Genomic DNA, 23,603 nt, shown 5'->3' with positions numbered 1-23,603 from the left:
TTGGTTTGCGGTTTCTTTTTCATGTCGGGTTATTTGTTACTGTTTATTTGCCAGCAGTGCATGATCATAGCAAGTATAGATGAGGATATTTTTCTCCTTGTTGATGAAATGTACTCAGTTTCAGCCTTGTGCTGTTCACCAGCTGTCTGTTATTTGGCATTTCTTTTTTTTTTTTTGACTCCAAGGTCAAGTCAGTCGAGGTCTCTGCGAAAAAGACAGACACATTATGCATTTACACACCTTTGCTGTCAGACGAGGTGTGACTGCACTGGGCGACAGGGCTGACATCATAGATGAGTGTGTGTGAAGTGCTGAAGATTATTGGTGTCAGGTGTGTGACATGCTTTAGATAGAGTGTGTGCCACTGCGGGTTCGTTTCTCTGTGCGGACGCGGAGATGTGTGATTGAGCTGTAACCATATTAGGCAATCTGATGTGTGAAGTGGATTTTGAGAGCAGGTGGTTTGCATCCAGTGACTGAGCAAACATTTAGCTTCACCGTCACCCTTGTTTGACCCCGGCTTTGAAACACTGGGAGGTTTCTTAAAGTGCTGTTTTGCGGTAGTCATCTAAAAGCTCATCCAGCAGCTCTAATGCTAAACAGATCATTTCTCAACTTAAGAGAGAATGACCTTTTTTTGTATATATTTTCAAAATATATTTTCAAGTGTCTGACGGGATTCAAATCTAATGAATGCAAGAGCTGTAGCGCATAGTTCACATATTTCTCATTGTCATTAATCTATTCTGTAAGCCCCTCCTAGGTCTGTGCACCATATCTCTTTATCTGTATATTAGAACAAGAAATGACTGAGGTTTTTGTTGAATAAAGTGCAGTGTATAAAGATTGTAAATGTCGTCTAATTTAAATGTAACATAGATACTCACAGGTTTGTTTTTCTTTTCCATGTTAACCGTCCTCCTCCACTTTGCTAGTGCACTCTTCACCTCTGATCCTGGCCTCTCATTTTACAGGTAAGTACTTCAGCTCATGCGCACACGCACACACACGCACACACAAGGACGTTGCTCAGTTGCTGTATCTGTAATCTGAAGGCGCTGTGTGATGCTCTTAGCGAGGCCACACTCCTGGATAATGTTGCTAAGAAACAGAAGTGAGTGAAAGTGCGCAACTGACCTTGGTTGCTGTCCTGTTGACACTGAGGTGAGGAGCTGTGATTAGACTGCAAACATACTGAACATCTCTTGGATACAAAGAAGCCTGTGTTTTTTTTCTCTCTGTGGTAAAGCAGGATGCAATATTTCCTGAATGTTATAGCCAAGCTTGCTTTCTTTTTCTACGCTCCTGTACAAAGCGCTACGCATGTGTAGCTATGTGCGCATCTGTTCGCCTGCATGCGTGCGTGGTGCTCAGCTGGCCGAGCGAGAGTTGTGTAATTGCAGGGTTATTGCTGCTGAGCCTGATGGGTAATGACACATTTGCAAATTAATTCTCAGTGCTAGGGTGTGATTAGCATACGGAGAGAAACATCTCGCACACAAAGAGCGTCACACGCGCACGCACATTACACACACTAACACACTTCACAGGCTTCTAATCACCAGTGAGAGGTCAGGTTAAATGGGTGTGTGTAATGGTGGAGTGGGTGCAGGTCTCGGCAAATAGGGGTGAGTGAAGGGTGACGAGATGTTATTTCTCGTCAGGATTGATATGTCTGGATGCACTTAAGTCATGTTTTTTTTTTTTTGTTTAAATGAAATCTGTCATATGCTCACTGTATACTAACAAAAAGCCCTTTTTTCTTCTTGAGGTCATGTAAAGTCGATGGTCTCTCTGGACTGCATGTCTGGGTTTTGTTGTGTACAAGATGCAAGATTTTAATTAATTCACTCATATTGTGAAGATATGTCCTTATTGTTGTTGTTGTGCACATGTTTGTCCTTCTAATCACAGGGTCTGAGTTTTTGTTTCTGTATCTTGTGATGCGTAGTGGCAGAGGACAGTTATTGATTTTAGACATATTGGAGAAATTTTTTAGCGATTTCCAGGTAGTGATGGCAATGTCATTGCGCCCAATTGTTAAGTTTGAATAGAGCATCGTGGTCATAGGCTGACATTTTCTTATGTTCATTGGGGTGGTGCAAAGAGTAGGAGGATCCTTGTTTCACAGCGATACACAGTTAATGCTTTTCTATGTGCTACTCAGTTATATAATGCTTATTTTGTGATGTGGTCAAAAAATAGCACATAATTCCCATTTAAAAATTGGATTGCCTTAAAATGTGCAAAAAAACCAAAAAAAAAAACCAAAGAAAAAACACGACCCACATTTGGATTTTTGCTGTTGGGATTGCTCATCCACTCTTGTGACGTTGTTTGCAGCACGACGTAGTCTCAGAGAATCCCACACCTGCTCTTTTTTGCAGTCATGTCAGAGTGCAGCACATTACAGTGTGTGTATCTGGTATAGTGTACAGTGTGTGTGTGTGTGTGCGTCCGTGTGGACTTCCAGAGGCTGTGTGTGGTAGGGAAAAGATAATACAGTAGCGATGCCTTATCTTTGATTTCCCTGCTGATGGAAGAAGACACATTTTCAACCCCTTCCAACGGACACACACAACGCTTGGGAGGGTGATTATATTTTTGAGTGAGGGGGGAAAGTTGACAGGAAGTGGGCATGGTGTGTGTGTGTGTGTATGTGTGTGTGTGTGTGTACATGCATGTATGTGTGAGATCAGCCTTGCTTTTTCTCTCTCTCCTTCTTCATCCCTGTCTTTGTCAGCTGACTGTCTTTCCTTCCCATCTCCTGTTTTCATCTTTTTCCCTTTTTTAAAACACCCCCTCTTCTCTTGTTTTGCTCTTCCCCTCTCTTTTTCTTCGTCTCTCCCTGTTACTTCTTGATCACAGCGTTTTCAGTCTCACATGCTGCCTCAGTCCCAAGGGAGCTTTTATACCCTTTCAGTGTGTGTTTGTGTGTGAGTGCATGTGCGTATGTGTGCGTTCCTTCTTCTGCAGTGAATAGAATAGAATAGAATAGAATAGAATAGAATAGAATAGAATAGAATAGAATATTCTTTATTGTCATTATACAATGTATAATGAGATTGCAGAGCTTCTCCTTTACAGTGCAAGGAAATCTTAAAGTAGTACAAAAACAGTCTATTTACATATATACAGTAACATGTCAAATGTGACTCATTTCACTACCTGAAATAACAGAGGACAATAGCTATTCTCCAGCATTGCCTGTCCCTTAATGAGCAGCGGAATAAAAAAAAAGCAAACAGATGATCCTTTCTGTTACCTGTCGTTGTTCCCCTCCATCACTGAGCTGTGTGATGCTTGTGGTTCCAGTTTAAGGCAGTAACCCGCAACGTTTTCCTTTGAATAACATCTTTTCCTCTACCGTCTTAAAACTCACTGCCTTAAAACAAAATGTGTAACCTCTGTTTGCTCTAAAAACTTGTCACTGTTTGGAAAAACCTTGTGCCGTACAAAAATTGAGATGTTTCCAATAGCAATGTATTTTTTTAAAAATTACTAAAAAAGATCTGTAACTTCATAATCAAAAGCAAACAAAACAAATGTAGTTTCTGAAATTATTTAACAGTTAATGCAATGCAAAGGAAGCACAGCAATAAGAATGTGTCACCAAGATGCTACCTGAAAAACAACAAAGAAGCTGGGATAACCTGTTCTTTGTCAAACACTTTGAACAACACAGCTAAAACAGCTGGAGGCAGGAACCATATTCAAAGACATTTTTTGCCATAGTAAAGGTGTTAGAAAATCTCTTTTGATTGATGTGCCCTCTTCAAAAGACTTACATAAATGTAGTTGACATCTTTTTAGAATTTCTGAGAGAATTTGTTTAAAATTTAAGGTTACAAGCACAAGGCTTTTAGCGTGTTGATAGCAAATGTATTTTCTTGTCTTTATGCTTCAACTTCTTCATCTTGCGGAAATGGGATGCTGTATTTTTAGCTGTCTGTCTGTCTGTGTTAGTCAGTGGACTCATTGTTGTGGCTCCTCAGGGGGACATGTCACCTCCCAACCTGTCTCTCAAGGTGCGAGACACTTCAACACCTTGCTCACACACACACCTGTGCAAAACAGCACAGAAGCGTGCCTTTCAGCGATGATAATGTGTATTGTTTGCACACATTCAGCTGTACGCAACGCAGTATGAAGGGTGTGCAAATGTGAATATGTTGAACTATCTCACTTATCTGTCCTTATGGCAGAAATGCTATACACTGTGGACACATTGCGCTTGTCTTAATTAAACATTTACCGAGTTCTTGTCTTTGTGTTAATAAAAAAGGGCTTTGTTCCCAGAATAACTCCCCCTCCTCTCCGCTTCCATCCATATCTCAATCTATGGACTTCCCCCATCCCTCGCTTGCTCTCTCCGTCTGTCTGTCTCATCATCAGTCCCTATTAGTGATTATTTGCCCTATTTGCCTGTGAGCATGCCTTTCGCACTCCCACTCATTCTCACTGTGCTTGTTGTGCTTCTGGATGCGTGTTGTGTTTTTTTTTTTTTCCTTCCCTGTCCTCTGAGTCTTCCTGAAGGCATAGGACCCCTTAGTGTGCCTCTCCCTCTCCTTTCCTCACTAAACTCCTGCCAATCTCCCCTCTCGTTCTCCCCCACGGAGTTTCATAGAATGGGTTGGAGAGCAAGTCAGCCCACGGGGCAAACTGTCCTGCTAGACTATTTGCCCATCATCTCTCCCTTTTTTTCTCTCTCTTTCCCCTCCACACTCCTGCTGTTTTTGTGGTTTGGCATGGATGCTTCCCAGCAGATAGTTAACTCCTCACCCCTACTGTCACCATCTCAGGCAGGTTTGTGTGTGGAGCAGGCGGCGGCATAACACAGCATGTTTGCGTGTTTATTCGTGTGTGTGTGTGTGTGTGTGTGTGTGTGTGTATGATGAAGAGAGAGAGAGAGAGAGAAGGAAGGAAGGAAGGGGGGGAAAGTCTGCTGTCAGCGCAGCATGGTGAGCAGTCTGTGCACTAGACTGCACAAGCCAAGTTTCCTAGACGGACACACAAACGCACCCACACACTTGCAGACAGAGACGAGGACTCTCATTTTCAGAGAGGAGAATGGAGGCGGGGGATCTTTTATATTTTCCTCTACCAAACACGTAGCTGTTCTATTGTGAGCCGCCCTTGAAGACCCACAGCACTCTCTCTGCACTCTCCATTGGTCGATGCTTTCCTACTGTCTGATACAGTGTGAACAGATGCTCCCTTGATAGTCGTTGGCCTATCGCTGTCATCGGGGCTGTCCAATCAGCTGTCACCCTGACTCCAAACTGAACTGTGACCACTCTCTCCTCCTCGGATGAAGCATCAGTACTGCCTGGTATTTCCTTCTCATCTGTAGCCTCGCCTATTCTATCTCTTTATGCTATAACACCACCTCCCCCCTCATACACACACCACACACACCACACACACACACACACACACACACACACACACACACACACACCCTTTCTTGCTATCTGACTGTGTTATTGCCTGGAGGGAGTTCATTCTGCCCTCCTCCTCTCCTCCTCTCCTCCACCTCCTCTCTGTATCGGCAGTGAAAAAGAGAGAGAGAGAGAGAGAAAAGGGAGGGTGAGAAAATGAGAGAGAGTGAGAAAGAGAGCGGGTGGCAGCAGTAGCGGAGGAAGCAGAGCCGTCTCTCCTCTGATCATCTTTCTTGGATAGAGGGATAAAAGCCAGTCCCAGGAATCAGTCGTTGTTCTCGTTTGCAGGATTTACCCAGTCTGGGTTTCTTCTCCTTCCTTCCTCTTTTCACCTCTTCTTGGCACCGGACCGCTAGCTTTTACATCTTTCTCTGGCTGTCCCGTCTCTCTGGGTGTGTGTTTGTGTGTGTTCGTGTAAGAAAGAGCTTGAGAAAAAGCGTGCTTCCTGCTGCTGCTTAGGAACGGACAGCGAGTGTGTGACCCTTCGCTCAGGGGATCTGGGGCAAGAGCGAGGGGGTCGAGAGCAGGGGCGTGCTCAGGGGTTGACCCCTGCACCGCTCTGTCTGTGTGTGTCTGTGTGACTGTCTGAGTGTTTGTGTATGTGTGTGTGTCCTAGCTGGCTGGGCGGTCCCAGCCTCACGCTTGGTTAGCGAGGACCAGAAAGCAGGGATGACAGGCTGAGTCCCAGCCCAGCCTCACCACACACAGAGCCTCGTTTCTGGGTGGCTGCGAGGGCGCAGTCCCTCTCGATCTCAGTCATCCAGGACAGGATTGCCGCCTGCACGTTTGAAACAAGTTTCTCTTGCTTCATGACACTTAAACAGTAACCATGTTTGGACTAAAAGCACCACTTTACTACTTACCAGGTAAGCTTATGACATTTTTGTCTGATGTGAAAAATGTACATGCTCTTGTGTTTTAATGCATATGGGCTTGCAGATACATTTTGGAAATGCATAGTGGCATGTGCAATGTGTACATGCACATCTGTCTCTTTCTGTGTGTGTTTGTGTGTTCTGAGAAAGTGCACAGGAGGTTTGAGGTTAGCTCTGGAGTGCATTTGAGGAGACACTTGTCTTTGTGCTGCTGGTCCTGAGGTTGGAACCTGAGATCCAAGCCTGGTAATGCTGTGTGACAGCAGCTCTCACTCTGTTTCGCTAACCTCTCAGCCTTTTATCAGGATGGAAGTCAGCAGGTAAACAGGACACTAAGTGGCTGTGTGTGTTTTATTCAACACAGGTACACAGCAAGTAGAGGAGAGAAGCAAATACATGCTTTTGTATGAGTTGTCCTTCTCTCATGTATGTGTCTGTGCCAGTGACTGTGCATGCAAGCATGCACACGCGCATGTTTGTGGTTTTGTGTGTGTGTGTGTGTGTGTGTGTGTGTGTGTGTGTGTGAAAAAGAGCGAGTACTAGGGCGGCGTGAGGTTACCGCCGGTCGGCGCTTAAGTGCGTCTCACGGCTCACTGGGCACTGATTGTGGAGAGGACAGCCAAGAGAGAGCAGAGAGAGAGGGAGTGAGAATGACAGACTGAGGTAGAAAGCGAGAATGAAAGAGAGGGGAATTTAACATTGGCAGTATTTTTCTCTTTCTTTTCTTTGCTTTTGCTTTTGAGCTCATACTGCCATATTTATTATATTTATTATATTTTCCTGCATGTATTCATATAATGTGATTGTTTTGCATTTACACTGTATACTTGCACACCTCTGAAGTAAGCAAAAACATATGCACACGTGTGTAAAATGTGCTTCTTTCATGTTTATCTAAATGATGCTTATTCTGTTTAAGTTGATATTTTGTGCTGTAAATTTAACTGTAATTCAGGTGCTGTTTAATTTTGTAACCTAAATCTATACAGAGGTGCTTGTCATCTGGTTAATTTGTGCTTTCGTCTGTGTGTGACTGCTTTGTCCCCACAGCAGAACCGGGTACACTTCACTGACACTTAGCAGACATAAATTATGTATGTGCTTTAGTCAGCAGTAGAGTGTGCAGTTAGTCCATAACCAACACCGCTTTCATTTTGACCCTCACATTTCACTTTACAACCTCACAGCCCGTCCTAATAGATCCCCTCCCACCTGCCAGATGCCCAGTCAGCCAACCTGTTTATTAATAGGCATGTTTTACTTTTCCATCTTCATTCTGCTGACTAACAGTACCACTAGACTCAGATATTACCTTTCCTACTGCAGCATCAGTTAATGTATATTTAGATGCTTTTAGCTGCCTTTCATCTGGTTTTCCCTCACAATAACTCTCCCTTAACAATTTTTGCTAATTGTGCATTAGTTGGAAGATGTGAGCCCACTGCACAAGCATATGCTGTTTTTTCTACATGCTTTCTCTGTGCAATATTTTTTTATGCTTCAAGCACATTACTGCAGTAGAAACACAAAATTAACTATTAGAGATAGTTGGAGACCTGCAAGCAATATAACAACTAATCCAAGAACTAAAATACACAAATAATCTATCAACCATCATATGTAACGTGTAGTACTTGCTAAATGAAAAAGACTTGCCAAATGACTGCTGCCACATCTAAGAGTCTTAGGGGCCTGTGAATAAACTATGTAACCAGTAAGTGCGTGTCACCACTTCACCACAAACCAAATTAAAACTAAGCTGAAGCACTAACAACTTTTTATCTGCAATTTGTTTATCCTGCTTTCTTTCCTTTGCATGTCTTCTGTGCCTTGCTGGCCTACCTTTCTTCTTCAGAAGTAGGGTTTTGAAATGGATATTTGCTGGTAAAAGCCACAGAGTTCCTGCTGTGTGAGAAAGAAATGCAGAGACATGTTTGTGTCAGGGGTTACGGAGAGGGACAAAGGACTCCATGCAGCACTTTCTTTATGTCAGAGCCTCTGACCAGAGTGCTCTTTATACTCAAGGTAATACTTGGATCAAACAGAGTAATGTAAGAATTAGGGAGAACTGGGAGAGAGAGAAATCGGGATGATGTGGTGAGACAAAATCAGGAGAGATTTAAGTAAAGACAAGGATTGAGATGTTGGCTGTCACCTCCTCTATCTCCTCACCTTCCCTCTCTGTTGCCTCAGGACATTCTTTCTGACTCACTGACTCCCATTCACCACCCAGTCATCTCCTTCATCTCCCTCTTCATCCTCCTCCTCTTCCTCATTTGCCTTTTGGTAGCTATGACCCTTTCTGCACTCTTTATTACTGTGTGCGTGTTTTTATGTGTGTGTGTGCGTGTGTGTGTGTGTGTGTGTGTGTTTGTGTGTGTGTGTGTGTGTGCGTGTGTGTGTGTGTGTGTGCTGGCCCTGATGATCCCAAAACACCAACCTCTCCTGCAGCAGGAGAGCCACACAGATTAGAGACACAGAGAGAGGGTCTTCAGTGTGACGGTGGTCAAGGCTAGTCAGGTCGGCATGGCTATGTGCGAGCGTGTGTGTGTGTTGTGTGTGTGTGTGTGTGTGTGTGTGTGTGTTGTGTGTGTGTGTGTGTGTGTGTGTGTGTGTGTGTGTGTGTGTGTGTGTGTCTCTGTGTGTGTGTGTGTGTGTGTGTGTGTGTGTGTGTGTCCATCACTGTGGGTTGCTTCTTCTCTTCCCCCTTCTTTCATTCAGCCACTGAATGAACCCCTGCCTGCCTTCCCGTCTTAACCGCCGTTGCCTTGGAGACCATGTCAGACACATGCTAGTTCTCCATGATTATTTGACAACAAAAAAGGTTGGGTTAAATAAAGAGGAATGGGTTGTGGGCAGAGGGGGGCGGGTTTTAAAAGGAAGAAAGCAGAGAAAGTGGAGAAAGAAATGTATTAAGAGAAAATAACAGCGAGGGGGGCATAGAGATAAAGGTGAAGAGGAGAAGCACTTGAACTTGGGTTGCATTTGTATCACGGCTGAGGTGGCGGAGAGCTCGGGAGCAACCACTTCAAAATGGAGGATGGGTCATGTTCACCTTTTGTCAGTATGCCTCCTCCTCACTTTTACGCACCTCATATTTTTATTCTTCTCGCTATACGTCTTTCCCTCCCACCTACAGCAGTCCAATCCTTCTACTCATCCTCCTCAATGCCTACACTTCGTTTACACATGCCTGTATGCATTATGCCTTTGTGTATGTGTGTGTGTTATGTGTGTTGAAGTGAACTTCCATGCACAAACATACTGGTTCTGCTAGAAGTGCCTGTATTTAATGTATAGCTTGAGTTAAAGTAGTAACAAAGAGTGAAAAAGGAGTAAGAGTTACAAAAATGAGATGGACATAAGGCCTCTCCAAGACAAAAAAGTGATGCTCAAGTGATGCTGAAACCACAAACCACCAGAGGTGAGCAGGAGTAAGGGGAAGTGAGGTTAACCCTCCTGTTTTCCTCTTCGTTTACGGGCACCAAAAAATATTGTTTCCTTGTCTGAAAAAAATCCAAAAATTCAGCAAAAAAATTCCACAAATTTCTGAAAATTTGAAAAACCTTCAGGAAGAAAATTCCAATAATTCCTTAAAAATTTCCCGTAAAAGTTTTATTGTAAAAAAAATCCCCCAAATTTGGCAAGAAAATTCTTGTAAATATTTTCAAAAAATGAGTATAAAAATCTTCCAAAAAAGTCCTAAAAATATCTAAAGTGATTACATATATATTAATAAAACTTCTAATATTTTCTTTAAAAACATTCACATAAAAATCAACTAAAATTCAGCGCAATTCACTGGATTTTGATTGATTTTTTTGTGAATGTTCTTAAGAAACATTTTTACCATTTCTTTTTTCCACCAAAAAATATTCAAAGATTTCCCAAAAATGTTGAAAATGTGGACATCAGAAGTTTCACTGTGGAAATTTTTTTTTTTTCCACATTTTTTACAACGGGTCAATTTTGACCCGCAGGACAACACGAGGGTAAAGAGCAAAAAAGGCTGGCGTTTTGGTATGACTGGCCACCGACTGACAAGGTCTTGGTGTCGAGAGCTAATCCTGTCTGATCTTGAGGTGAACACATTCATTCAGACAACCACTTTGTAATCCAGTCCACTTGTCAGACTGTCCTTTGTATGCTAAAAAAAAAAGAAGCATGATGAACACATAAACAAATCTGAAACTAAACTGGTTTGATTGTTGCGGTCTTCTCTCTTCCCATCTTCCTGGCTCTCTTTGCGAATCAATTCCTGGAGAACACAGCAATATGGACAGAAAGCCTTTCTCTCCTCTCTCCTCCACACACACACACACACACACACACACACACACGCACACACACACACACTCACACCAAGGTAATCAATAAGTGTGTGAGCCATGCTGGGTGCTAAGGCCTGGATCAGAGTGTGGACTAATCACTGGTGATTACAGAATGCTCGTTTGGGAAGAAGACGAGAGTTGTGCGTGTGGAGACAGTTTTTGGGTAAATGTGCATATTGTGCATTTGCTTGTGCAGAACCATCACACACACCGGTAACCTTAGCCACAGGAGAGCACTCATTGATGAAACCAGCAGCAGAGTCCGTACTGTGTCAGAAGATTATCTGTGCAGTAGTGAAATCATTATATCCAATTAACTACAATATCTCTCCCTCTTCCCTTCTGTCCATCCCTTGCTGAGACCATCTCCTCCGATCAATTCCTGCAAATCTCCCCTTTGCATCTTACTCTCTTTATGCTAGCGTCTGCTCAAGTGTCACCCATCTCTCTGCATCCTTCTCCTCCTCCTCCCCCTGCGCTTTTATCCCTCAGCTCACTCTATCATTGTATCCATTTATCTATTTTACTCCCCCTCTGCTCTCTGGTCCTTCCATCCCTCCATCCCTCCCACTCCATGTCCTCTGACAGCTCTGTCATTAGATGGCAGTAGTGGCAGTAAAGCAGTCACAATGATGGACTACTAGCTGCCTCACCCTTTCTCTCTCCCGCTCTCTCTCTCTCTCTCTCCCGCTCTCTCTCTCTCTCCCTCCCTCGGTCTGCCCTTGCTATTAAAGCTATGACCCATTCTCGGTGTGGCATCTGTTCCGTGCCTGTCCGCAGGTGGCACTGCCCCGGTCATGGCTGTAAAGGTCGGCGGTGGTGCGTCTCACCGGCTGCCCCGTTAGCCTCCTCATAAACCCGGGGCTGTTAAACCCTGACCCTCCACACCTGTGGCCTGCGCTCCTCTCTGGATACAAGCGGCCGCCAGCAATAGCATCTCGGGAGTTCCAGAAATACACACACAGTTGTCCTAAATGACCAACCTCAACCAAATCATTATTCAAAGGTAATCACTTGAAGGAGTACTTTGGCATTTCCCCATTTTTCTAGCATTATGCAAAGGGAGCTAAACATGTTCTAAGTCCCTGAACTTACTTAAAGAAACAGAAAGGCAAAATAAACTCCCTGTACAGATCGCTCACACATTGCTTCTTTTGTTTCATCAGTGCAGCAACTGAAGTTTATATGCAGCTTATGCATTCACACAATATGTTAAATGCTGTGCTGATTTAATTCACACCCTGATATGAAAGTGGTATCAATCTCCCACAAACAAAGCTAAAAGATGGGTTTCTCAAGATCCTGAACTATTCTTTTACCATCATCACACTGGAGGACTTGTGGATTATTTGCATCAGGACATTTGATTCTCCTGCACTGTAAGACAGGAACATAAACACACACACACACACACACACTAAAAGCCCTCACACTTTTTCCCAACAGGCATTCAGTGTACTAACAGGTGCAGGGGGGTAATGGGGGCTTCACTGGTATCACAGTAGCAACCATGATTTATGAACTGCAGTCAGTTCTCTCTCTCTGTATGTTCCCTCTGGTAGGCTTGTCAGTTTGGCTCCAGGGAGACGCAATGCTGTTTGTGTAATGCATTGTGTTGTATGTGGGTTTGTTTGTTCTGTACCTCTGCAACTGTGGACAGTAGACACACATAGAAGCAGCAGTGAGATGGTAAAAGGTTCCTCTACAGCCGTGTGTATGCAGTCTTATCGCTCGGCATGTCTTGTATGTCACACTCAGAGTGCTCATCAAACACTCGTCTAGCGTAACGGACACTCACCTTTGCTCTTTTGGGTTAAGTCACCGTGAACTGGCATGACCCTCATTTGGAATGCGAGAGCAACGAGTTTGTGCGCTCACTCGTGTTTTGCGGTTGAATGTGTAAGTGCATGCATGTGTATGTGTGTGCATGTTGTCACCTCTCTCCTGAAACATTATTCCAGCAGCAGAAATAGCCGAGCTCTAATTGCCTTCATCTTCCTTTGCCTCCACTAATCAAATTAGACTACAGAGAATTCTCATTAAACCCTCCCTGCATCTGATGACACCGAGTTCACACACATGCGCTGACACGCACTCACGGATGCACATCATTACACATGGACACATGTGCACATTGGCAGTGTTTTTCTCTTCTTTTTTTTTCTTACAAGCACTCACATGAGGAGCAGTTTAATATTAGGATGCAGGTTGGTGACTGGTTTGTAAGCTTCCCGCTGTCTGACCACCAGAAACATTAAAGTGCATTGAGAATGGGTGTGGAAAGCATGGAGGTTATTTGTCTAATTGATCTGTTGTGATGTGGTAATGCAATAATGGTTGAAGGATGTTCAGAGGAAGCAATTTTTCAGCAAACTTGATTTGTGTTACTGTGTGTTTGTGAGGTCAAGATGTATTAAGAGGCAAGTATAAAGAGAAAGAGAGGACGTGAGGCAGGTGGTGGAGTGTATGTGATCTTTTTGAGGTGGTAACCTTTTATTGATTTTGGCCTGTGGCACAGACCTTGCACAGGGACTTTACAGGACTGTTGACACAGCATGCACCTTAACACCATGTTGGACACCTCTCTGACTCCTGAAGGTTAGAGCTGTGCTCGAACATATGCTGAACAGACTATTGCTCCAGACAGGCTGGGGCCATAGTCCAAACCAACATCCATTTTTTAAAAATTCATTTAACATAATGAATGAGAAAACAATCAAGCATATGGATCACTGGATAAGATAACTAAATATGCAGGATCATCTCTCAGTAGAATATCTTTCATCCCCCACCCATGTTGTTTTGCTTGTTATTATTTTCCCCCTAAATCATTTAAATCCGTCAGAAATATTGTTACAACCCCTGGAGGTACACAATAGATGCCAAATTTTTTAACCAAAGCTTTCCTGCAGATTTCAACAAAAAATATGCTCATTGTTGTGCAGATTTCCTTATAGTTTTCAAAGCAGAAAGAAAGAGTCTATATTTGTAAAGTAAACAAAGCCGTAAAAGCTGACGAGTGTTGCAAGAAGGTTAACACTCCCACTCACACACTGTATTTGCTGCCAGATGACCCTCTTGCACAGGGTAGCAGAGGTTCAGTTACATTTTGTCCACTTCCTCCCTGGCAGAGCACCTGCTGGCTAGATCAAGGCTGAGCAGTCGGGTCCTCACACTTAACAGTTTTAATAAACATGAACGCCCTCACTTCCTCGCTCACCCTCTCCAACATACAAACACTTGAGAACTGACAAATGCCGATGATCTCAAATGTACCCTGCCCTTTTAACTGCACCATAAATGAAGGGCTGCAAGAGAAACAAGCACAAAAAAGGAGATAGATGAGGTTAGGGGGAGAAGCAGGGTAATCCTCCCTCACTTCCCGAGGTAATTAGGAGTGCGCGAGGCCAAGATTTATGAGGAAGAGGAAGGGAAAACAGAGAACTGTACCACCCAGAGAGAGGGTAATAGAGAAACATGTTGTTTTTTTTTTTTAAATTCTGCTCTGGAGCTCCGTAGAGGAGTGTGTATTTGTGTGTATTTTTGTATATGTTTCTTGTGGTGGGTGAGGGCGGCCTTTTAAGCTGACAGCTTTCCAATCATTAGCCGATGGGATTTCAGAGCTTAGCCATCAAAGCAACCCCTTCACTTAAGACAAGAAATGAAGAAAATGCAGTTCGCCCATTTCAATCCTGTCCCCCTCTTTGTTCATCTGTTCAGTATTTATCCACCTTATTATAGACACTCAGAATCCATCTCTACATACAGTTTGTGAGGCGCTCTTACATGAGTACCTGCTCCCAGCTTTCTGTGTACATGCAGTCATGCTCAGTAGTCTCCCTCTTGGCCAGGTGTCATATCATCCTCCACGTGGGGCGACGGTGGTACCTCTCGACTCCTGTAGTCAGTCTCCAGTGTCCAGAGAAGGAGGCAGTGGGGAGGTTGCCATGTTTATAGATGAGGATGTAAATTCCTGTGTCAGCATGTGTGAGTGCTGGAGGGGTTAAGAATGAACAGCCAGTGACCCCACAGCATCGGCATGGGGTGCATTTTGGCACATTCAACGGTGTGAGGAATGAATAACCTCTGTCTGCCACTTTATTCTCAGAGGTTCTTGCGTTTTGAGCTGTGTGTGTGGGCTTGTTTGTGTGGCTGATTGGTGCAGAGCTGCCCGCCTCTCGGCACACAGGAAATGGAATCGAATCATGGGAGACAGATTAAGAGAATGGCGAGAGCTCATCACATCCTGTTAAAGACGGGAGATGACTCAAGGCAAGGTCTTGCTCTCTCTTTCCTTCTCACCCTCCTTTTTCTTCCTGTTTCCCTCCATCCCCTCCTGCCACTGTCCATATCTCCTCTCCCTCGCTCTCTCCTTGGCTGCCTGTCATTCTCAGGTTTTGCATGGGGCAAGTGATCAGTGACTGACTCTAAAACATCCTATTAAAATTAGTGTCGCACGCTAAATTTGTGTGTGACTGAGTGTGAGACGGAGAGACAGGGAGTGGCCAGATGATGGATGATAGATGATGGTTGTGACCTGAATAGATGGCTCTGGGCTGGTCAGACGACTTCCTCAGGAGGAGGAGTAATGAGGAGAGGGCACAGGATTACGGCTCACATCACTCTGTGTTTATGGAAGCCTTAGAGCGACTGCTAAATAAGTAGCTCAAAAGCTATAGCCCAGTACTTCTCTCATACAGTACGGCATGTGTTCGAGAAACAATGCCGTCCTTTTTCTTTAAAGCAACAAAAAAGGGGAACAGAAGTTTTGGTGATATATCACATTCTCTCACATCCAGCCCTGTGGTGTGCTGTGTTTGTGTGTTTATGTGTTTGCTTGTGTTTATTTGGTTGCTTGGTGTCAGAGTGGATAGTGGTGGTTTCACATCCTTAGGGAAAACTGAACAAGCAGAGAGGTCAGACAAGGTTGCATCAGCGGTTCTAAGTGACTGGACACACATAAACACGCTTCCTCTCAAACACTCGCACTACGCACTGATGCCTTGAGCCCGATAGAGACGAGAGCAACTCGCTGGCAGTAAAACTTGCCCTACACCACTCATCTGGGAGCGGGTTTCCCTATAAATCCCAGAGTACAACCAGTTGAAGGATGATGCATCGATCTGACATGCAGTCGTCCTACACTCCTGTGCTGATTGATGTGGCCTGGCTCCTGGCTCTGTGAGTGCCTGCTCCGGTCTCTCGGCATCATGTCAAGGGAGGGTCTCAGAAAAGAGCTCGATGACTGGGGGAAGCTTAGGAGGGTGGAGAATGGCGGACGAAGGTCAGAGGAATGCAGAGTGTAAGGTGAGAAAAGGGCTGAAGGGGAAGGATGGAGCACACGGAGAGATGGGACGAGTGAATGTGAGCGGGCTGCCCCAAGTGCTTCACCACTTTGTGGAAGACAGCGGGAGGACTGGCATGAGGGGGCTGAAGATAAGTGTGTGTGAGAGAGAGAGAGGGAGTGGATAGTGAAGGGGGGGGGGGGGGGGATGAGTGTTGGGGAGCGGGAACAGATTGGGGAGGGCTGGCCAGCTGAATCCTGGTGGGGAGTGGCAAGAGTAAGCTGGCACTGCGGAGGCGGGCATATGGAGGGCAGGTTGGCACTTTGGCTGCCACCGGAGCGTGCACCTGCCGGCAGGGGGAGACTCTGCCAAGAGGAAGGGAGGGAGCAGAGAAAGAGAGATAGAGAGACTGGGTGTGCTCGTGGTATGTGGCGGTGAAACTGAGTTTGGGGTCGCTGGAAAAGGTCTCTGAAGATTTTGGTTATTAATGAGGAGTCTAAGTGTATCAGACAACTGTGTGCCCTCTTACAGTGGAGACAAGTGCATGCAAGCACACAGGTGTATACATGCAAGTACACATGCTCACTTATCCCACAACCACTCAAACCTCAGACACAAAACACACACACGCACGCACACACACACTGGTGTTTAACTCCACATCAGTCTAAAATAAACACTTGCTGCTCTCTCACCCTATTTGTCTAAATCTAGCAGTCAGATGCACTAAGTGTGTCTCCTGGTAGAAGAACAAATAAACAGCCTTGATAATCAGGATAGCATTTAAACCCTTCACTATGTACACTACAACACACCCCCCTAATTGGACTCAACTGTTTTGCTGCTAACTAGCTGCTAATTAGATCAGAGTATTCCTCTCACTCCCTCTCTGTGTCATTATTTGCTATGAACAAAACGCTTCCAAGTGTTTCACTAAAACGTGCGGAGTACTCCTGCGTGTGGAGGAGTACTCCGCATGGAAATTTCTGTTGGAGGACGGCAACTAGACATTCGTAACACACTGACCTGATTGTGTGTGCGCAAATATGCGTTTTTACATACTTTTAAGATTTTGTTAAACATTGTGTTTGTGTGTTTTGGCTGCTCGACACCAACACAGATGTAGGAGCCAAAAGGCAGTGCCCTCGTTAAGCCGCTGTCAGAGAGGGTTTGTAACAGCCCACTGGAGCCCATCTGTATCCTAAAACACACACACACATGCACACACAAATGGGTTCAAGTGTGTGTGTGTGTGTGTGTTGAAGCAAACATGCAGTTTTGCTTATATTGTATGCGAATACATTTGCGAAAATGCTGGTATTTTTGCACGAATGGGTTTTCCTCCAAATCTGCGTGTGTGGGTGTCCACAAGTCTGCTGTAGGTGAGTGGTGAAGGGCAGTGACTTCGTGCTCTGGTTTTAGCCTTGGCCGTGGATGCAAGTGCTTGGACTGCCATGTTTTCCTCTGATCTGCCTCCTCTCTTTCATCGAGAAAACCACAGAGAGCAGGGCAGAGGAAGACGAAGCGGTTTAAAGGCTGGCAGCAACACCGTGGCCTTGAGGTGTTATCTCTGCCCCTCACTGTGTTGGGGAGAGTGTGGATGGGATGTAGAGAGAGAGAGGGAGAAAGGGACTGTGGGAGTGATTGCAGTGTAACCCACTTCTCTTTTTTTTTCTTTCCTGTGCAGAGCAGGATGGTTAGCAGATGGTCTTGTTACCAGCAAAATGAAAATGAAGGCAGTAAAAATTTGCTTGTGTTAATTTCTCGTCCCCCAGGTGAGACGCTGAGCGCTCACATACACAGAGCGGCACACTCACACGTTCGCACACTTATCGCAGATACATGTGCGTGCGTGGCCTTGCCCTGCTGGCTTGAAACACACGCCATCTGCATGCGGAGAAAGTGTGTCGGAGGAGTGTGAAGCGTGTGCTTGGCTTAAAGAATGTGTTTCCAATGTTCGTAGCCATAGCTTATGTTGCTTTGGAATGTAAAGTGTTACCAAACACTTCATGTATCAGTCATCAGTAACCCAGTTGTCCAAAGACAGTGGGTGATTTGAGGGCACACTGACGGAGCTGAAAAGGGGGCTGAAATGGCAATTACAGGCAAAGGGAAGCAAGGGAATCTGTGCTAACAGGGAGGAGGAGATGGCATGTTCATCCGCAGATGAAGACTAAATCCTTTCATTCTCTCCTCATCTTCCCTCCCTCCCTCCCCTGCTTGCTTAGCAGTGAGATGAGAGCTTCTGCTTTGTAACGTCTGCTTCTCCATGTTTGTGTGTATCAAGAATCCGGACTAGTCCATAGCTTATCCCTCTGAGTGTGTGTGTTCTGCAGGGATAGAAGCGCCTTAGCCTCCCTTATCGTTTTACAGTAGGGTGTTCACTATTGCTGTCTGAACCCCTGGGGAGAAAGAAAGTGATGGAGGGAGGGAGGGAGGGAGGGAGGGAGTGGGTGAGAAAAACATACCTACGCCAAGTGGAAAGTATCATAATCTTTATTTTTATTTGCAGCAATTCAGACGCCTGTTTTTTTTCTTGCACAACCACTGTCATATAGCTGGCCTTACAACAGTAGGACATGATGATTGCTGCCGCAGCGTAGTCCTTGTACCTTTTTGTAAATCACAATAGGGGACTGACATCACTATAGCTTTTTTGTATGGTGGTCCCCTTTATCAGCTAAGTTAATTCAACGTCTTAAAGAAAGACAGACAAAATGCGTGGGCCCCGATGGTGCTGCAGTGTGCTTCAGATAAACTCAAATGGTGTATGTTGCGTTCATATGCATGTATAGCACGCACACTTGCACACTCGTGTCTCTTTGGTGTTAATACCAAGCCACTATACCGCCCACGCAGTCCTTGGATGTGAATGAAATGAGTCATATGTGAGGACGCTCTTCACAAATACACCACACACAACACATATGTTACCCTTGAACGTACAAAACACTCCAACATACATTGTGCTCATCGTGATGTCGCAGTCTATCCTGTCCCGCCTCACTGTTAACTAATCAGTGGCTAAAAAAGTGAACTGCATTGTATGTACTGACACAGATCTATGGCATCCCCCTGTTGCTCTTTCGCTAGTGCGCTGAGTTGCAGGTCTTGGTAGAGTCCTTGATGTGTGCAGAAGAGTGATGATGAGCTTAATGCAGTCTGTCTGTGTCCTGGACGTGACCACCACATTAATATAGTACTAATACCACGCTCTGTGTGCTGCATGCTAATCACAGCCACACTCTTTCTCACGCTCTCCCTCTCTTTTTCTCATATAGCCGATTGTTGTCAGACATGTGAGACAGACGGGTGAGAGAAGACAGACTCAAACAGGATGACTGAATTTAATCTGGCGACTGTCATAGTACCACCGCTACCTTTAACGCATTCATATTCTCTTATCCATTTTCTTTTAGTAAGAGCAATAGCTACACAAGGGTTTGCATAAGGATTTGTTCCATGTCTTCACTGTCACTTAATGCAACTGGTAGTATATAGAAAGGATCACAGTTACTGCAGTTACCATATATCTTGCCAAACTTCACTGAAAATCATCATTTGACTTTAACGCTCTTAAGGTCTGGCTTTTAGCCCACCTAAAAAAGAAAAAAAACCACACACACAACCTCTGACCCCTCACCCTGCCACACACAAGCATATCTCAAACTGGATGGATAAACGAGGCCACTTCAAAGCAGCTCAGTGCTGGTGCCAGCAGGCCTGAGAGGCGGAGGAGAGGGAGGGAGGAGCTGCAACACTGGAATGAATCAGGAGGGAGGGGGTGGAGGGATGTGTAAGCATGACTGCTATTAATGGCCTAATAATGTATTTGGGTGTTTTGGCAGTTGTGAAGAGGGTGAAGGGAGGGCAGAGGGCAGAGGAAAAGGGGTTGACAGTGTGTCACGCCCGGTTAAAAGCAAACTGGGAGAAGAGAGAAAGGTCTTGTTTGCTGGGCTAAATGCTGTAAATAACATCAGAGAGTGCAGCTAAATGGAAATCAATGCAATTACCCTATTAGCATGGGCTTGAACTCACCCTGGCTCTTGCTACATCTCTCTCCCTGTCCCCCTCCCTCTCCTTGTTTCCTGTACATTTTTCACCCATACATCATAGCGAACTGTACAATTATGGACTCGTCTGCCAGGCAATACAAAGAAACAGCACTAAAAACAACTTAGCAGAGTGTGTATTAGGAACGTTCAGTAAGGACTAGTGGAGTGGACATGCTGTTAACTCCATTGCAAGCTTAATGATTTCACTTAGATTTGCATAACCCCCTTAATCACCCCTATTTGAATACCTAACAATTGCAGGGGGAGATTATGCTGTTAAGTGGTAAGTCATAATTAGATAAATAATTGGTTTGGCTATCATCATCCCTGTGCCATCTGGTTGAGGGTACATGAGTTTGCGGGGGTCGACGAGAGGAACGGCGGGCGAGCGTGTGCGAGAGGGCCGGCATAATGGAAAAGATTCAAGGTTTTTAGGCTATGTTTTCATTTAAAGAGGTGAAAGATTGTCCTTGCAGCTGTACGTAACACTCCCACTCCTCTTTCTCTTTCAGATGGCTCGCATCTTATACATAATTCTTGTTATGTTTACCTCCTTACAAATTAAAAACAAGACATATCAGAGCTTTCTTTCAAACTCGGTGACACCTCAAAGTGCTTGTTTACAATAAAGTATTCCGAGCTAAGAGCTGATTCATGTATATATTTGTCTGTTGTTTTGCGACATGCAGTGCTGTCGTACCAGCGATTGCTGTGCTGTGTCTTAGAATGTGTTTGCATAAATTTACAAATGCTTGTGCGTGTTTGTATATGTAAAAACGGCTCCGATGCACAATTCTTTGCTGTGCACCTACTCTATCTTCCAGGGGGTTTTTTCTCCTTCTTTTCCTCTCAGAAACATAGAAGCACATCTGCTGCTGCTTGACATGCACGTCTCCATCAGTACTGGTCCCGACTCTTTCCTTTTCCCCACTTTCTATTTGGATCTTAACTCTAATTTCCTTCCTCCCACCCTCACTATGTGCTCCCCCACTCCACTCCTCCACATTCTTCCCTTCTGCTGTAAACATCACAGTAAAAAAGTAATTTCTGTAACCTCTTATTGTGCCTTCACCCCTCTCTTTTTCTTGCTTGAATTAAATAGTTAGTCTGGTGCTTCTGGCTGCTGTTGTGTTGAAGGGAGCTGGCAGTGAGGCTTCATTTGTACAATGAGAGTGAGACGGGAACATTTTGATCTAATTAGTAGCAGCAGAGGTATTGTCCATAAAGATCTAGCTCTTAACCAACTCCTACTGCACTTAGAGCAGGACGTGCATGCAGGTCAAAATGTCAAGTAGAATAAGAAATGGAGTTACAGTAAGTGTAGAGGTCTCACAACTAAATATATTTTCGTTGTATGCTTTTCTGTGCATGTGTGGGCAATGCTCTCGTGCTCTCAATGCTCACAGTGACAGCTCACAATTAGCTTATGCCAGCGTGGCTAATAGAGGAGTGTACATTGTTAATTATGTCACAGCAGAGGGGTGGGAAGGTGGAATAAATTTGAATAATGGGAAGAATGATACAACAGCAGGGTTCAAAATTCCTCTGCCCCTTTGTATGTGGAATGAAAGGTGTCCATGTACATAGGTGTCCACTCGGACTCTCACATTTATAAAGATAAAACACACGAGAGTACACGAGCTGTTGCACATGTAGAAACACATACAGGTTTACCACCCCGCTTACACACACACACACACACACACACACACACACACACACACACATCCTCTCCCTCTCTCTCACACCCACATACACAGCAACACAGAGGCGTGAGAGACGGAGGGTATGTCTGAGTAGCGCGCTCGTGCCTGGTTTTCCAGATCAATGATGTGTGGCTGGGTGATCGATGTGAGGGCTTAGCGGAGCGGAGAGAGCTAATGGGCAGGTCAGTGGCTCAGACACATCCTGGCTCCCCCTGCCTATTACCACTACATCTGTTAATAGGCCTCACCACACTCCCCTGTTGCTCACACACAAATACACAGACACCCAGACAGGAGGACGGCGAGGAGGGAACACAGACAGGCATGTTCTATCCACACACCTCCTCCCTACTCCCTGTTTTTATCCCATCTCTCTTTCACCATCTTTATTTTATACCTTAGCTTTATTTCCCTTTTTCTCCTCCGCAGCCTTTGCCGCCGTGTTTTAACAGTAAGCCTTTGAAACCACCGCATTTAGAGCTGCATGTATACGTATGTAAATAAAGGAGGGACTGATGAGCAGCATATTTACAGACATGGAAAGTAAATAGGAAAGAGATTACTGTAAAACTCTCATCTAATCTCCTCAAAGTCTACTCTAGCGCACACATGCCTAAAGACAGCCCATGCCCTGCGTTCCTAATTGGCCGATTCATGCATTAGTGGCTTGTGATTGGTTCTGTGTGGCCGTCAGTCAGAATGTGGCTGGTGTGAGGCTGGGGTCTGGGTTAGGTCAGGTGAACAACAAACTACCAGTTCTCTTTCAGTAATTGGAATGGAAATGTTAGGTGCACATTCTGACTCAGTGGTTTGTTTTTTTCTAAGTTATTGTTTGATAGAAACATGAAGTTCAAAATAAGGCTAAAATGTGTTACAGTCTACTAGCTTTATGTGTTTTTGTTGTTTTTGGCTCATTTGGTTCATTTGAAAAATGTTTTACATACATGAACCATGTGGCTGTGTGGTCAGTGTATGGTTTAAAAAATTTATAATAATAATAATAATACACAATAATATATGCTATTTGGAAGACTCACTGGTGAGATAGTTTTTAAAAAATCAGGTATATCTTGCGTTAAACTGCATTTGATTTTACATTTCTGCTTAATAATCTGGAAAATTAGTTCATCCAACTCTTTGTATAAAAATAAAGATAATTTGCTCTGTAAATTTTAGCTTCAGGACCTATCTTAAATCAATATGGTTTTCTGCTAGATCATATTTAGAGATGAAATAGCTACTCAGCTGTTTGTTGAAAAAGAAATAACAAATATTTTACTATTTGCTAGGTTGTGTTATACAGCAACCATTTAATCAATTAGTAAAGAACATAATTGTCATATTAATCGATAATAAAAGTAATCATTAGTTGCAGCTCTGTATGTCTTTGCTGCTTCTATACTTACACTGTGCTGCATCTGTGGAGAACAGCTATGCACAGCTGTGTAGTAACATTGATGACAGCAGGTCTGTCAGTGAAGTAAATAACCGTGGAGGGTTTTTTTCTCCCTTCTCTTACCGTCTTTCCATCTATCCCTCTGTCTCTTTCTCGCTTAGCCTGTCACTTTGCGTAGATGCTGCTCCATCGTCTGCAAGGCATCAGATCTGCATGTTAATTACCTCTCTCGCTTTAATTTAATATCTGACTGGGAAGAATATGGAACACACACCCCAGAGGTATAGCGTATGCCCTCCAGCCCTCGCTCACACATGCACGTATGCACGTATGTTTGTACATGCACAGACATATGCATAGCCTAATGATTTTCTTCTGCATGTTTTTTTTTTAAACTTGCTGAGGTATTATGTGGGTGATAGCAGTAGAAGGCAAAAGCCGAGGATAGTCTAGATATTAAGCGCCTAGTATAAAGGGGACCCGGGCAGAATGTCCACAGGGGTGACTGAAGTCT

The 23,603-nt window shown here is 44.4% G+C and overlaps 1 protein-coding gene across 3 annotated transcripts in view; it reads left to right on the top strand.

The window, feature by feature from the left end:
- gse1b (Gse1 coiled-coil protein b) overlaps positions 1-23,603 on the top strand; it is a 169,590-nt gene that overhangs the window by 99,737 nt on the left and 46,250 nt on the right. The window contains exon 3 of one of the 3 annotated variants that reach the window (XM_055009788.1): positions 936-974. The exons of 1 other annotated variant lie outside the window; for it this stretch is intronic. In XM_055009788.1, coding sequence (XP_054865763.1) covers positions 936-974 — 39 coding nt within the window. Of the gene's footprint in view, positions 1-935; positions 975-5,631; positions 6,308-23,603 lie in introns of those variants that run through there. One more of the 3 variants, XM_035950773.2, reaches the window with a different exon arrangement.

The sequence above is a fragment of the Amphiprion ocellaris genome, chromosome 1 (assembly GCF_022539595.1).
Source record: "Amphiprion ocellaris isolate individual 3 ecotype Okinawa chromosome 1, ASM2253959v1, whole genome shotgun sequence".
Classification (NCBI taxonomy): Eukaryota; Metazoa; Chordata; class Actinopteri; family Pomacentridae; genus Amphiprion; species Amphiprion ocellaris.
The sequence above is the reverse complement of the archived record's forward strand: the minus strand, read 5'-3'. Positions and strand labels throughout refer to the sequence as shown.